Source organism: Penicillium chrysogenum (genome assembly GCF_028827035.1).
Source record: "Penicillium chrysogenum strain IBT 35668 chromosome Unknown utg000005l_segment0_segment0, whole genome shotgun sequence".
Taxonomy (NCBI): Eukaryota; Fungi; Ascomycota; class Eurotiomycetes; order Eurotiales; family Aspergillaceae; genus Penicillium; species Penicillium chrysogenum.
Genome location: NW_026622753.1, coordinates 9,320,386 through 9,335,122, shown reverse-complemented (window position 1 = coordinate 9,335,122; position 14,737 = coordinate 9,320,386). Strand labels below are relative to the sequence as shown.

Below are 14,737 nucleotides of genomic sequence, written 5' to 3'. Positions count from 1 at the left end.
ATTCTCCTATAACAAGGCATATACACACTGTTTTATGGAAAAACAACTACTCTACTAGCCAATGACAATACTATATACGTATCTAGTAGGCAGTGCCGGACACCTACTATGCAGGCCTGACCTTGTATACTAAATCCCCACAACTGACAGCTCCCAGAAAGCTAAAATGCATGCCCTCCTTAGCCCTGTGGCTGACCTCCGCACATCGGGTGCCATTTCATCGGCGAAAGCCCGACCAAAACTAAACCCCGCATCAGTCGGGTTGAAGACCGAGCTCCGATATAGGCTGTATATAGTCCTGGGCACCAAGGTATGAGAATGATCTGATTTAGCCCAGATAATCCTTTGTAACAACGGAGACCACAACAACATGGCCAAAAACTTCAACATTCTCGTCCTACCCGGCGATGGCATCGGCCCCGAGGTCATGGCCGAAGCCGTGAAGGTCCTCAAAGCCTTTGAGACACCGGAACGCAAGTTCGAACTGCGCCAGGAGCTTATTGGAGGATGCAGCATTGACGCTTATGGCAAGTCCGTGACTGAAGAAGTCAAACAGGCGGCTTTGGACTCAGACGCAGTACTCTTCGCCGCAGTTGGGGGACCGAAATGGGACAATCAACGTCGTGGTCTTGATGGTCCTGAGGGAGGACTACTCCAACTACGAAAGGCTATGGATATCTATGCGAACCTACGCCCGTGCTCTTCTACCTCGCCGAGTGCTTCTATTGCCAAGGAGTTCAGCCCGTTCAAGCACGATGTTATTGAAGGTGTTGATTTTGTTGTCGTGCGGGAGAACTGCGGAGGGGCCTATTTTGGCCGCAAGGTTGAAGAGGAAACATATGGTGGGTTGGACTGAGATCCTATTGTAATTCAATAGCTATTCTAACCTTTCTTCTACTACAGCAATGGATGAATGGGGTTACTCCGAAGCCGAGATCCAGCGTGTTACCCGTTTATCCGCTGAAGTGGCACTGCGACACAATCCCCCTTGGCCTTTGATCTCACTAGACAAGGCGAATGTACTAGCTTCTTCTAGGCTATGGCGCCGGGTAGTGGACAAGACCATGGCAGCCGAGTACCCGCAAGTCAAATTGGTGCACCAGCTGGCAGACTCCGCGTCGTTGATTCTAGCAACGAACCCACGATCCCTGAATGGCGTTATCCTGGCTGACAATACCTTTGGCGACATGATCTCCGACCAAGCTGGGTCTATTGTGGGTACACTGGGTGTGTTGCCGAGTGCCAGTCTCAACGGCCTGCCTGGTGATAAGACTCTGAAGACACGGCCCTACGGGCTGTACGAGCCTACACATGGATCTGCTCCGACGTAAGTGCTAGAAACATGATACGAAGGTCTTGTTCTAACTTTGTTATAGTATTGCGGGACAAAATATTGCCAACCCAGTTGCTATGATCCTCTGCGTCGCGCTTATGTTCCGATACTCTTTGGGCATGGAAGATGAGGCCCGACGTGTGGAGGATGCGGTGCGTAAAGTGCTGGACTCAGGGCTTCGGACGCCTGACCTCGGGGGTAAGGCTGGAACTAAAGAAGTGGGAGATGCGATTGTGTCTGCACTGTAGCGTATACAAGACACATAGCATGTATCAATGATTGCTTGGTTCAAACAATATTTCAGCATACTTAGGTATGCGTTAAACTGTCTGATCAATGAACTTCATTTTAACAAAGACGGGAGCTGATCAAAGGCAATGTTTGTTCACTGAATGGGGTTGAAAGAAAATCTGATTAGATGAGCTCATAACTTCCCAAAGATTATAATTACACTGGTATATTCTTGGGGACCTTTCATTCTTCTTTCCAATTCCTCTCCATGTCTAAAATTCTACATCCTCTCAAGCCCAAAGGTTCTACACCCCAGAGTCCCCTCCAGGACGGGTCTCCTACGAAAACCCGAGCCCTCACCATGTCACCCCAGAAGCCTACCATCTCATCTAAACCAGTGATCGCACCGGGTCACCCAAGCCAGCAACCAAATACACCAGGGTTCTGTGCTCTACGCCTCGAAAACCTAGAACACCAAACCTCCACCACAAAACGCGAGCTGATGGCATCCATCGCGGCAGACATCTGTGCTACATTCATAAGCATCGCAAAGTACTCCGAAGAAGGCATACTTCAAGCGCAGCACACCGACGTAATCGACAAGGTGATTCAGACGATCCGCGACACGGACGTGAAGCAGCGACACTTGCTCGACAGACAAGTGCGCCGACTTCGAAAAGAAAGAAAGTGGATCCGGAAGAAGTATTCGCGATTGGCTGGGCAGGCGGATGGGCTCAGTCGCGCATATCAGACGAAGATGCGAAAGCTGAGCATCTCGCTACACGAGGCGCGGGAGGAGGTGGCGCGTTTACAGAGGGAGCGGGATATGCTGTTAACTTGCTTGAAGAAGGATGTTATTGAGGAGGCTGCTTCGAATGATAATGCCGACGGGGAATTCGAGGTCGTTGCGGATGCGGAGGATGTCGATGGGGAATTTGAGATTGAATAGAGCGGAGACGACAACGTGGATGAGCGAGATCCCTGAAGGCTTTCGGACATCTCTCGGATATCTCCAAGGTGCTCCACAGATGTTGGTATTCTTTGAGCTTTCATGTGAAACCATTAATTTTCTTTGTTGGCCCTGGCTTTGATGGCAAAAGAAGATCTGTCCCATGTCCATTTTGAGGACTGGAGTTCAAACACTGACGGAGTGAACAGCTGCTCAAGCATGTTCACTCTGGGGTACAGCCTCCTTCATCAATCTCTCCCAGAGGGTTGGCCAATCCTTTAGCCACATGACAAGCAGCGCAGAATCGAGAAGCAAGTTCTGTCAAAAATGACACTCATTTCAACTGTATGCCCTTGCAAATACTATACATATGTATTAATATACGTAAGCATCGGATTTGCCCATAAATGTTGTCCGAATCTTAAAGTCGGCTTCTGAGTTCCGAGGTCTGAATCGGCATTTGATGGCGACATTTGGAATGTGATTTCATATCCAGGGCTTCCAAGGTTGTCCCGATAGTTATAAGGCGATAATCACTTAAAATAGGAGATATGCGCCATCGGAACCGAGAAATCCAGTCGGAAATTGCCAGAAATCACAGCAGAAATCACAGATCATAAGGAAGTTTGACGGTCAAGTCCAACCTCGGCATCTTCAATAGGCGCAGGCTGATTCGGCCCGCGGATCCACCGACTTCTCTTCCATGTGGAAAGTCCGGGGGTTCTCTTTTTCGGGTTCTCTTTTCTGCCCAGTTTTCTCTTTTCTTTTCTCTTTCTGATCTCGTTCTGATCTTCAATTCATCATCTTCGAACTCATCTCGAAGCCGATCTTGAGTTTGTACAGATTCTCCCCGAAAAGCATACCCCGGACCGCGTTATCGGCCGAGACCGACAATGAGCACTCACAACTATGACGCCGTCCGCAAGGACATCGCCGCTATCCTGCAGAAGCCCGGTTATGACGATGGCAGCGCAGGACCCGTATTCGTGCGACTAGCATGGTAAGTAAATGTGATCCTCGAAGCCTTGTTCTCCGGTCGGGGACCCTCGGACCAACGGGGCGATAAGCCTTCCTCAACGCAATATCACTGACAATATCTCAAACAGGCACTCGTCTGGCACGTACGACGCCGAAACTGACACCGGTGGTTCCAACGGAGCCGGCATGCGGTACGAAGCAGAGGGTGGCGATCCCGCCAACGCGGGTCTGCAGCACGGACGGGCATTCCTGGAGCCGATTAAAGAGAAGCACCCCTGGATCACGTACTCGGATCTGTGGACTCTGGCCGGCGTAGTTGCGATCAAGGAGATGGGCGGACCCGATATCCCCTGGCAAGGCGGACGCACAGATCTGATAGGCGACACCAAGGTGCCGCCACGGGGACGACTGCCAGACGGAGCCCAGGGCGCTGACCACCTGCGGTTCATCTTCTATCGCATGGGTTTCAACGACCAGGAGATCGTCGCGCTGACGGGCGGACACAACCTGGGCCGGTGCCACGGCGACCGCAGTGGATTCGAGGGTCCGTGGGTGACGAACCCGACGCGGTTCTCGAACTCGTTCTTCAAATTGCTGCTTCAGCTTGACTGGAAGCCTCGCAAGATGGCGTCGGGTATGACGCAGTTTGTGTATGAGGATCCCGATGCCGAGGAGGACGAGGAGCCATTAATGATGCTGCCGACTGATATGTCGCTTTTGACGGACCCGGCATTTTCCCCGTGGGTTAAGCGATATGCCGAGGATAAGGAGTTGTTCTTCGATCACTTCTCCAAGGTGTTTGCCAAACTGATTGAACTTGGCATCCGGCGCGATGCTCAGGGTGCAGTGACCAACACTGACGGCACCCTGGGTGGGTATGTTTCGGCACCGAAGAAGAGCAACACTGCTACAGGCCCGCCCAGAGCGCGTCTGTAGAGTGTCATTTTTTTTGTTTGTTTTGTATTTGGCTTGTTTTTGGATAAATTCCCCACTGCGTTGGTAGATCTGGGACTGTAGACTGCAGGACTCGGACGTGTAAATAGATCATAGATCATAGAATGTGTTTAAGAGAACTGGATAGCTGTTAGTATGTAGTTTTGTAGTTGATAAGTTAAAGTAATGGGATTATAAAGAGATAAGAGAGGGAAAAGGAAAGGGGGAAGCCTAAGTCTGGGAGTCTGGGGTAGGACTGCGGGGAAGGCTAGTGCTAGTATTCATAATACTACATGTATACATGTATACAGACTGTCTGTATGGACGGAGTACTCCGTCCATACATATGTGAGCTTGCTATGTATGTATTTAAAGGAGTAATTATCGTTAACAAGTACGATTAACTAGTACTAACTAATACTACTAGTACTAAATATGTATGTATGTTGTACTATATACAGACTCGTGCCTCGGGTATATCAAATAAGAGCCCCCTGATTGGCAGATGGCCGTGTTAACTAGTTCCCTAGCTTGTATCAACGGTGTATACATATGTACCTGGCGATATTGAATTTAGAACAATAACACACATGCGTATAACTAACATATAACTAATATCTATATAAAATAATAATTGAATCACAAATCTGCTTCATCTCCACTATCACCAGGCTTCCACGTCGGATCGGTATTCTTCTTCCTCGAATTTCTCAATCCCGGCCTTCTTGATACCTTCCGCGTCTCCTCCTCTTTCTTCGGTTCTTCCTTTCGTTGCTGTTTATAAGACTCCTCTCTCGTCCATTCCTGGTCTTTCTCCGGTCCTTTCTCCAGTACTTCACTTTCTTGTTTTTCCTGTTCTCTCTCCTTTTCGAGCTCTTTCTGTTTTTCCCGCTCCTCTCTAGTCTTCTTGTCGAGCTCCTCGTGTTTCTTCTGCTCCTCTCTCCTTTTCCGCTCGTGCTCCTGTTTCTTCTGTCTCCTTTGGATCTCTATTCTCTCTCGAACGACCTTCTCTTGGTCGGCTTTCTCCTCTTCCTCTCCGTCTTCTATATCACTAAATCTTCGCTTTGCCCTGAATAGACGCATATTCCCTGCACGAAGAGCCTTCTTCTCACTTGCAGTCAGGGCCTGCTTAGCAATAGCATAGTTTGCCATCGCAGACCTCTGAAGTCCAATACCGTGCGTACTGCGGAAGACCCGGTTTCGAAGCCCAGGGATAGTGCCATTTGCATCTCGCATGGGAATATCTGACCATCCAGTGCCCTTGCGATTCCCTAGGTAGGGCGTCAAAGGCAGTTCGGGGAAGTCCAGAGCTCCTTCCTCATCAGGTATACCTGAAGGCCACATATCGGGAGTTGGAGCCACCCAGCGTGGACTCTGCATCATCGAGTCGAACATAGGGTTCTGGGTGGAACCCTCAGTTACGTCTTGATCAATGGTCGGCTCTTCATCCATCATTGTTACGTCAAGGAGTGAGGAAAAGTCGAATTCCGGAGGTGTGGTGGTGGAGTAGATCGATTGATCAATGAGCGATGGGTCAAGGACCGCCGGATCAAATAGCGCCGGATCAAAAAGCGCCGGATCAAGAGGCGCCGGATCAAGAAGCGACGGGTCAAGAAGCGTCGGACCAGTAAGCGCCGGGTCAATGGTGGCGGCGGGTGTTAGAGTGGGCGTGGCAGTCTGTACAGCGGCTATTTTGGGGGATGGTTGCGCTGTTGCCCAGCCGGGATTGAAACTGCTGAAGCGTTCACCATTGTATGAAAGTATACGAGGCCATGACTCCTGCTGCAACGGAGGAGTTGATCGCTTCCAAGGGATGTGTGCTTCGAGGACATTCTTGTTCTCTTCCACGCAAGTGTTTATCTCGAACATCGCGTTGTTGGCCTTTAACAGGATGTCTGTGGAAGGATTCATGATTCGCTCATAGAAAAGAAGTGGAATAGCATGATGGTTCACCCATTCAGTGGGTACTCTTTCTTCATGTTGGAATCCTGGGACTCCACCGATAAGAATCCCGGAATTGACTTGGCTGTCATACACCATAAGATTTCCATCGTCTTTCTCGCCTCGTTGCGTATCAGTCCAAAAAAGGCGAGCATGAGATTCGTTGTTATAGATGCCACCAAGCCAACGATAGTGTGCGACCTGTTGCTTGTCTTCATAGTCTATGTAATTGAACTTGAGATTCTGCGTGTGGTTTCGGATTCGCGTCTTGACATCAGAGGTTACCACCAGACGCAGCGGGAGTTGACCGATCTTTCGTTCTCCAGTGACTCCCGTCGCGTCACCACACTTGTCACATTTGAAAGATTTTCGTGGGTAGAAACATCGCTCAATCAATACTTGCAGTTCTACTCCATTTTCATCGCCCGGTTGGTACCCGGGTAAAATGCAGGACCCTTGATGGGAGTTGTAAAACGGAATCTCGCGCTGACATTTGCAAGGGGTCACTCGCTCAACGTGAAAATAGCGAAATTGGGCGAAGCTTCTCGTGGCCACTGACCATACCGCCCAAGGAGGAATCGGTTGTCCCATTTTCAAGCCGGGTGACCCCTCCATAAACATACGGAGCCACTCGTCACGCACAAATATAGAAGTCTTATCATCGAAGGTCTCCCAGCTGGCCATCGTCACTTCGATGAATGCTTTTTCAATATCCTTGAACTCAGATGCTCGATTGTTTGCGCGATCTATCTTGGTACAACCAGCATCGAGTAGCATTCCTGCTACAACAACAGCATCCGTCGCACAAGACATTGCGTTCCAGACAGGGCCGCGGCCCCGGACCGGAAACAAAGTGCCATTTGGATTCCAATCAAACGTCAATGGCGACAACTTCACATTTGCCGTGGTGGGGAATGATCCAAGTTTCAGCTTGAGGATATCTTGGTATGACTGGGCGGACCCGTCGCGAATAGGTTTCTCAGTAGACGGAATGGAGGGATCACGGTCCAAATCTGCATATACAATCTGCATCACAGCTCGTTCTATGGCATCCGTAAGCACTCGCGTGTCAACCGGGCCTGGGGCTTTCGGGTCAAGGGGGCCCAATTGGTGCTTTCCAATGGGGGCTACTGTATGGGAAGGTGCCAGACCAGGCGTCCAGGTGAAAGTTGTGATTTCATCAGCAGCAAAGACAGGCTCTTGAAACGGCGGAGTGGGGGAACGAGGGCGACCTCGGTAAGCAGGGGCACCGGGTGAAAGTTGTCTCGAGCGCTTCCTACGGGGTTCCCTGTTTTCATCTGGAGACCGTTTTTGGCCGGGTTCAGGGTCCGGTATTCTCGTACCCGGCGGATCGGTCAATGAATAGGCTGGTGTAAATTGAACTCCTGGGTTCATGTGTTGCAACAGTTCCATACGAAGGATTTCCTCTTCTTGCGTAGCGAGTGTTGGCGCCGGGGGTGGAGGAGGTGGAGGTGGTGTGTACAAGCTATCAACTGAGTACATATATTGTTGGAGAAGGTGGTCGGGCATGTCTGGGGGCGCGTCCAGAGGGCGTATGTACGCATTCAAGATAGGCGTGGTCACATCAGGAAGAGAAGTGTACCACCTACTGAGTGGCCTTGGGCGCGGATCAAGGTCGTATCTCAAGAGTCGTGGCCCAGTATCTCGGTTGATATTGAGCATTTCAAGCCAAGTCTTCGGACGATGGCGTTCTTGCATGTAGTAGATGAGCTTGAACAGAAACATCTGCTGAACCTTGAGATTCTGCTTCTTCCTCGTCGTCTTGGCGGTCTTGGTCGTTTCCTCATATTTGATTCCCCAGAAGTAATGTTTCATCAACACTTGCACCTGCGGGAGCTTCAATGAACGACTATGGCCCATTGCAATACTTTCGAACTTGACATCAAAATGTGACCAGTCGTTAGGTGGATTAGGAAGCCGGGTCAAATCGTAAATAGTCGAGGGTTGAGGTGGGTGTTCGAGTTCCTCCGGCCTCGACGGGAAATCGGAAAGGGGAGGAACCTCGAGTGGAGAGAAGGTACTCATCTCGGCAAACTGAGAGTGAAGGAATCAAGGCCTGAAAATCTGGCACACTGGGCTCAATCAGGAGCAATATCCTGTTATTGGGGTGTCCTATATTGGTTTGAGTATCTTGGAAACCATGAGGGCCGAAACGGTGCGACACGGTGCGAACCAAGCGCTTTAATGGACAACGACGAAAATCCATTGTCCAGTGTGGCAGCTTGAATGCCATATCTACCAGCCGAAAGAAACAGAGTGGCATATTGTAGGTGGTAAGCATGGGTTGAAAGAATACACCGAGTGCCCCGAATCGAGAACCCATGGTAACATCTTGTTCCTTGATGAACAAAGCATTTGGATTCCTGGAAAGGTTTAAGGCCAGGGCAGAATGAGCGTGAAAAATTCTATATTTGTCACATTAGCTCACGGTCTCTTGGTCGAGGTCGAATCCAGAGGATATCAAAGAACCGAGTAAAAATAGAAAGGCACTTCTGATATCAACAACGGTGGGGCCCGGGGGTTCCTTTAAACTAAACAAAGAACATGAATTACTAAATCGAAGGCAGCATACATTGGGGTTTCTCGATTCGGTGTATGTAGAGTATGTTATGACCATGTTGCTATCTTGTTTGGCCGTGAATGAACCTCACCCCAAGTCTAGAAACGGCCATCAAAGTGTGGAAGTGGTTAGTATCGAGGCAGGGATCCCTGAGCTATCTCCTAAAGTGAGTGAATCGGGGACTTTAGCATCATCCGGCCCGAAAGACATATGGGCGAAAGAATGTATGGGCCTGTGAGTGCCAATCGACTTCGAGACGCGATCCAATCGAATCATTCAATCGCGAATGAAAAAAGAAAGATAAAGCAAGACTCAAAGAGATGACAGTGCCACAGAGCAAACCGGTATATGTACCCCTGAAAGATTTACTCGAAGCACAAAGAGATATTATGACAGTGGCCGATATCTCCGAGGGACTGGGTTCGTCACAGTTTCATGTCGAGGAAAACAAAGCAGGGCTTCACGTAAGATACAGGTAAATAACAGAGCAAATTACCAGAGTCTAACGGTGAAATTAACAGTCATGTGACTCCACATGATCTACATTATAGACTAGCCATTTTGGGTCTAGCCCCTGACAAGCGAGCCCTCGTCCAAATCAGGTTAGCGTCCCAATTACCCGATCCCACAAGCAAAGTCACTCAGTTGGACTTCCTCTCTCCATCCCTCTGTCGACAACCCATCGCGATCCTCGCCCATCGCCCATCATGTGTACGTGACGACCCCTCCTTTCAATCTGAGAGCATTATATGATATACAACCACGAATTTGCCCAAGAAAGAAGAAAAGCAGGAAGCGGTGGCACAGAAAGCGGTTCTCGAAATTGAATGTTGGCTAACATGGGGATTTCTCGATAACAGCGCTCGTGACCGGCGAGAAGACGAACTTCCAGTTCATCTTGCGTCTGCTCAACACCAATGTTGACGGCAAGCAGAAGATCATGTACGCGCTGACCCAGATCAAGGGTGTCGGTCGCCGTTACTCCAACCTGGTCTGCAAGAAGGCCGATGTCGACCTCACCAAGCGGTACGTTCGCCACAACCCCCATCGAATATGCAATCATTCCCATCCGTTTGTTATTGGAGGAAATCTTGGAAGAGAAAATTGGGGCAGTTTGGATTTGAATCGACACACGGAATATCGCACAACAATCGCACAAATATCACAAGACCAGCAAAGCTGACAAGACACTTTTTACAGTGCTGGTGAGCTCACCACCGAAGAGCTCGAGCGCATCGTGACCATTCTCCAGACCCCTACCCAGTACAAGATCCCCTCGTGGTTCCTCAACAGACAGCGCGACATCACCGATGGCAAGGACACCCAGGTTGTCTCCAACGGTCTCGACTCCAAGCTCCGTGAGGATCTCGAGCGCCTCAAGAAGATCCGCTCCCACCGTGGTCTGCGTCACTACTGGGGCCTCCGTGTCCGTGGTCAACACACCAAGACCACTGGTCGCCGCGGTCGCACCGTCGGTGTCAGCAAGAAGAAGGGCTAAATTATTCTGTTCGTTTTTTTGCCGGGGGTTCTTGGAGGGATTCCGTTATTTCCGGTGTGTTTCTATGGGCACTCGTGGGACCTTTTCCCCGCTGTCAAAAATCTGAAAATGAACCATATCAATGAAATGATCCGATCTCTTCGATACGTTTACTTTGCTCTTGGCCGTGGGCTTGATGGGGTCTTTTGTTCTGGATCAATGTGCCAACTTAATGATCCTGTCTCGATCCTTGGTCCTCGTAGGGTAGAATATCTTGGCAAGGTTCCGTGGTATGCTTTGGGGTATACCTTGCTGTGGGGTAGGATGTCCTAGATCGTCGGTGTGGACAAGGCTTAAGCCATCAATTATGGGGTACACCATCTTTTTCCTTCTAATGTTAGATACGCTGGACTATCAACGCCTATCTGCGCCTATTTGCCTATCAGTGCCTACCACTACACACCGGCACTCCATATCCTGAATGTCTACACTACGCCCGATATGTTTCCATCAAGCTCAACGACCTTTTAAGCTTCATGGCTGTTGCTTATTCGATGTCAAGTCTATCCAAGATTGATTGAATTCAAAGTTGCCTAGTCGTATATACTAAACAGAAGCCATATCACCAAAAACCAGTAGGAAACAGATGATGCCGAGTATGCGGCCTTTCTGAATGTCCCAGAGGATTAGGTGTCAAATTGTACGCAAAACAGCCAGTCACAAGATCAATAACACGCAGTGTAATGATAAATTCATGAACCCATTGTATCATAGAGCACCCCGGTCGACCGTTTAGAACCACTCACCACCGATCCAGCGGTTGAAGAACTCCAGGCCAGACTCAGGCTGGTCCATGGGAACCATGTGGCCACCGCCGTAGATACGCATAAAGGTGAAGTTGCCGTGGGACTTGATCTGACCGATCTTCTTGCCAACATGCTCGTTCTGTACAATCTTGAGGTCCTCAAGCTCAGCGGAAGCGAACTCCTTCTGGCCAGGCCACTCAAGAGCCTCGGACCAGGCCTTGTTGCCAAGCCAGTTGCAGATGAAGTCAGCATCACCAGCGTAGATCAGGACGGGGATCTGTTCGAGGAGGCCGGGCACGAGGCGGTGGTAAGGCTTGAACCAATCGCCATTGAACAGGAAGTTACGGTTGATGTCGAAGTTGCATGAGTCGTAGCCATCAACCTCAGCACCGACAGCCTCGCGCACGCTCTCCTGGCCAAGGTACTCGCTGACGTAGCCCATGCCCTTGTAGCACAGGTTGCTCTCGTCCTCACACTTGCCGCGAATATCGTAAACGTTCTGGCCGGTGCGCTGGTAGGGGCCAAGCATGGCGTTGTTGCAGTAAATCGAGGCCGGGACGCAAACCCAGGGGCTCTCGCTGTTGTAGCAGGCCTGGATCATGCTTTGGCAGCGGGACAGGGAGTTGTCCATGGACTGGCAGGTGCTCTCGTCCAGAACAGCGGGGTAACCACCCTCGCCACAGGCCATAGGGCGGTAGTAACCGTACTGAGTGAGACCGTCGGTGAGACCGTTACCAATGAGAACAGACTTGAGGTTGATGTTGCGCTTCTTGTGGGAGAGAATCTCCGAAGCCATGACAGGGATATAGTGGCCAGCGTATGACTCGCCAGCAATGTGGAAGTCCTGTGTAGCGTACTCAGGGAATTGCTTGAAGAACAATGTCAGGAGAGCATAGACATCCTTGCCAGCAGCAACAGTGTCACTGACGGAGCCGCCGCTGTAGGAGTAGCCGACATTGATGGGCTGGTCCAGGAAGATCACAGAGGCATTGTTGTTCCACGAGAAATCATTGTAGACAGGCTTAATCTTAGAATCGATGGAGCTGGGTCCAAGTTCCATGAAAAGTCCGGTGAGGGACGAGCAGCCGGGACCGCCATTGAGCCAAAGGACCACGGGATCGTTCTTGGGGTCATTGCGAGACTCGAAGAACCCTTTCCGATGTTAGGTAAACTCTAGATAATAAACGGACGTTTCAAACTCACAATAAAACAGGTGCTTGTCGTTCTCATCATCATCTAGGTAACCACTGTACTGCTTCACACCGGGATCGATGCCGAGAGCGCTGGGATCAACCTTCTTGGCGCGGAGGTTGTAGGCTTCCAGCCTGCCATCAACCTCACGCTCCTTCGTGCCCTCAGCACCAGAGACCCAAATGTCTTGGACTTCGGCGCCACTGACATGATAATCCCAGTGCGAGTCAGGGCGGCGGGTGTGCTTCTTGGGCAGGGAAAGCAAGGGAGCGCTCTCCATGGATTCCGGGAAGTAGTTAGAGACTTCTTCCCAGAGCTGACGAGCCTCTCCAGAAAGGGACTTGAACTGGTCCTGGAGGTGCTGCAGGGGCTTGAATGCATCCGCACCCTGCTGGATTACGTTCTCCGCATACTCCTTGTGAGCTCCGAGGACTTGCTGGAAGGGCGGGGCAGCGGCCGAAGCAGCTCCCGCCAAGAGAGTGGCAGACAGGACTCTCATTGTGAACTGTTTTTGAATTCAACAGCAACAATGATGCTAATGATGAGTTGGTGATGAGCCGCGGGTACCTTGGGATCTGGAGTCAGGCACCTCTTATCAGTAACCGTTTGTGGGAATGGCTCCCGAAAACAAGCCAAAGAAATATACTCTCTTACACTGTGAAAATACCACAAGATATTTGATAATTGTAATAAATCTGAGGATTCAAAGAGGCAAGACGGTGATGTCTTGTGCTTGTGAGATGAGGAGAAGCAGGTCCCTTGGCCGATGACGCCGGGGACGGTCGATAAGACGAGACGGCTGGACCAATCAAGTGACCCCAAGGTGGGTCGGCCCCATGATCGGATGAGTCAGCATGAGTCACGGGATTCCAACCGGAAGGCTACGAGGGGCAGCTTGTCGACTAAGCCCTTTTGGGTAGATTTCCTTGACGCAAATCAACTTTTGATACTCCGTACTCAAGTCTACATATATCCTTCAATCTTGACAGTGTCGTCTATTTGGAAATAGTATTCAAAAATATATCTTGAATATCACTGCATTTTCTGGTGTCTGCTTTTTTTTTTCTTACTGAAGCAACAGCCCCCAGCGGCTTCACACACCCAAAATGCCTATCAACCAACCCTCCAACCAGATCAAGTTCACCAACGTGTCGGTAGTCCGACTAAAGAAGGGTACGTTTCCGTCTTAAATATGCGGCTTTAGCTTTTTCTAACCTTTTATCTCAAACCAGGCAAGAAGCGCTTTGAACTCGCCTGTTACAAAAACAAACTGCTCGAATACCGATCCGGCGCTGAAAAAGATCTCGACAATGTCCTCCAAGTCCCAACCGTCTTCCTCTCCGTCTCCAAAGCACAAACTGCTCCGTCAGCAGAGCTAGCAAAAGCCTTCGGAACCGGTACCCCTCGGGAGGAAATCCTGCAAGAGATCCTCCGTAAAGGTGAAGTGCAAGTCGGCGAGCGTGAGCGCAAAGATATCCTCGAGCGAGTGGAGAAAGAAGTACTGGATATCGTGTCAGGCCGACTAGTCGACCCCTCTACCAAGCGCGTGTACACATCGGGAATGATCCACAAGGCGTTGGACCAACTATCCTCAGCCAGCGGACAACAACAGACACAAGCCAGCGGGGAGGCAAATGGAGATGGCGAAGAGAAACCCTCTCAGCCGAAGAAGCCTCTCTGGACGGGAGTTTCGGCAAACCGCTCGGCGAAGAGTCAAGCGTTGGATGCCATGAAGGCTCTCATCGCTTGGCAGCCGATTCCCGTTATGCGGGCTCGCATGCGTCTTCGTGTGACATGCCCAGTGTCCCTGCTCAAGCAATCTGTCAAGGCTGCTCCAGGTGCTGGGTCGAACAAGGAGAAGGAAGCCCCATCTGGAGGCTCAAAGAACAACAAGAAGGGGAATAAGGGATCGAAGAAGTCTGCTAAGAGGGACGATTCAGACATCGAGGGTGGTCAGTCTGATGTGGAAGCTACGCCCAAGGCTCCAAGCACCGTCAAGGACAAAATCATGGCCTTTATTGAGTCCGTTGAATCGCAAGAAGTTGTTGGTGGGGATGAATGGGAGATTGTTGGTTTTGCTGAACCCGGTGCATTCAAGGGATTGAATGAACTGGTGAGCAATGAGACCCGCGGAAGAGGCCGGGTTGAGGTTCTGGACATGTCGATCACACACGAGGATTGAATAATGATGTTCGATTTCTCTATGGGGCTTTATTGTACATGATATAGCGATATGACTGATGACGAAAAGTAAAAAAGAACCTTAAAACCTTGGAATACATTTGATTTCGACATACCATCTCATTCTGTCTCATTA

At 50.2% G+C, this 14,737-nt stretch overlaps 7 protein-coding genes across 7 annotated transcripts; 5 read left to right on the top strand and 2 right to left on the bottom strand.

Moving 5' to 3' along the window:
• Positions 1–370: 370 nt before the first annotated feature.
• Positions 371–1,581, top strand: N7489_011902 (3-isopropylmalate dehydrogenase; the record flags this gene model as incomplete). Its single annotated transcript, XM_056717651.1, has 3 exons — positions 371–842; positions 904–1,327; positions 1,377–1,581. 3 exons carry the CDS (start codon positions 371–373, stop codon positions 1,579–1,581), a joined length of 1,101 nt encoding a protein of 366 aa, XP_056565273.1.
• Positions 1,582–1,925: 344 nt separating this feature from the next.
• On the top strand, positions 1,926–2,513 carry N7489_011901 (uncharacterized protein; the record flags this gene model as incomplete). Its single annotated transcript, XM_056717650.1, has 1 exon — positions 1,926–2,513. The coding sequence occupies one exon, from the start codon at positions 1,926–1,928 to the stop codon at positions 2,511–2,513; it is 588 nt and encodes a 195-aa protein (XP_056565272.1).
• Positions 2,514–3,406: 893 nt separating this feature from the next.
• N7489_011900 (peroxidase) lies at positions 3,407–4,427 on the top strand (the record flags this gene model as incomplete). Its single annotated transcript, XM_056717649.1, has 2 exons — positions 3,407–3,513; positions 3,620–4,427. 2 exons carry the CDS (start codon positions 3,407–3,409, stop codon positions 4,425–4,427), a joined length of 915 nt encoding a protein of 304 aa, XP_056565271.1.
• Positions 4,428–5,063: 636 nt separating this feature from the next.
• On the bottom strand, positions 5,064–8,411 carry N7489_011899 (uncharacterized protein; the record flags this gene model as incomplete). The annotated part of the gene is made up of 1 exon (XM_056717648.1): positions 5,064–8,411. The coding sequence occupies one exon, from the start codon at positions 8,409–8,411 to the stop codon at positions 5,064–5,066; it is 3,348 nt and encodes a 1,115-aa protein (XP_056565270.1).
• A 970-nt stretch (positions 8,412–9,381) lies between these two features.
• N7489_011898 (40S ribosomal uS13 domain-containing protein) lies at positions 9,382–10,585 on the top strand (the record flags this gene model as incomplete). The annotated part of the gene is made up of 4 exons (XM_056717647.1): positions 9,382–9,410; positions 9,468–9,661; positions 9,807–9,972; positions 10,147–10,585. The coding sequence occupies 4 exons, from the start codon at positions 9,382–9,384 to the stop codon at positions 10,442–10,444; spliced, it is 687 nt and encodes a 228-aa protein (XP_056565269.1). The 3' UTR covers positions 10,445–10,585.
• A 630-nt stretch (positions 10,586–11,215) lies between these two features.
• On the bottom strand, positions 11,216–12,919 carry cp3 (carboxypeptidase C PRC1; the record flags this gene model as incomplete). Its single annotated transcript, XM_056717646.1, has 2 exons — positions 11,216–12,381; positions 12,433–12,919. 2 exons carry the CDS (start codon positions 12,917–12,919, stop codon positions 11,216–11,218), a joined length of 1,653 nt encoding a protein of 550 aa, XP_056565268.1.
• A 577-nt stretch (positions 12,920–13,496) lies between these two features.
• N7489_011896 (guanine nucleotide exchange factor SDO1) lies at positions 13,497–14,602 on the top strand (the record flags this gene model as incomplete). Its single annotated transcript, XM_056717645.1, has 2 exons — positions 13,497–13,593; positions 13,653–14,602. The coding sequence occupies exons 1-2, from the start codon at positions 13,527–13,529 to the stop codon at positions 14,600–14,602; spliced, it is 1,017 nt and encodes a 338-aa protein (XP_056565267.1). The 5' UTR covers positions 13,497–13,526.
• Positions 14,603–14,737: the final 135 nt, after the last annotated feature.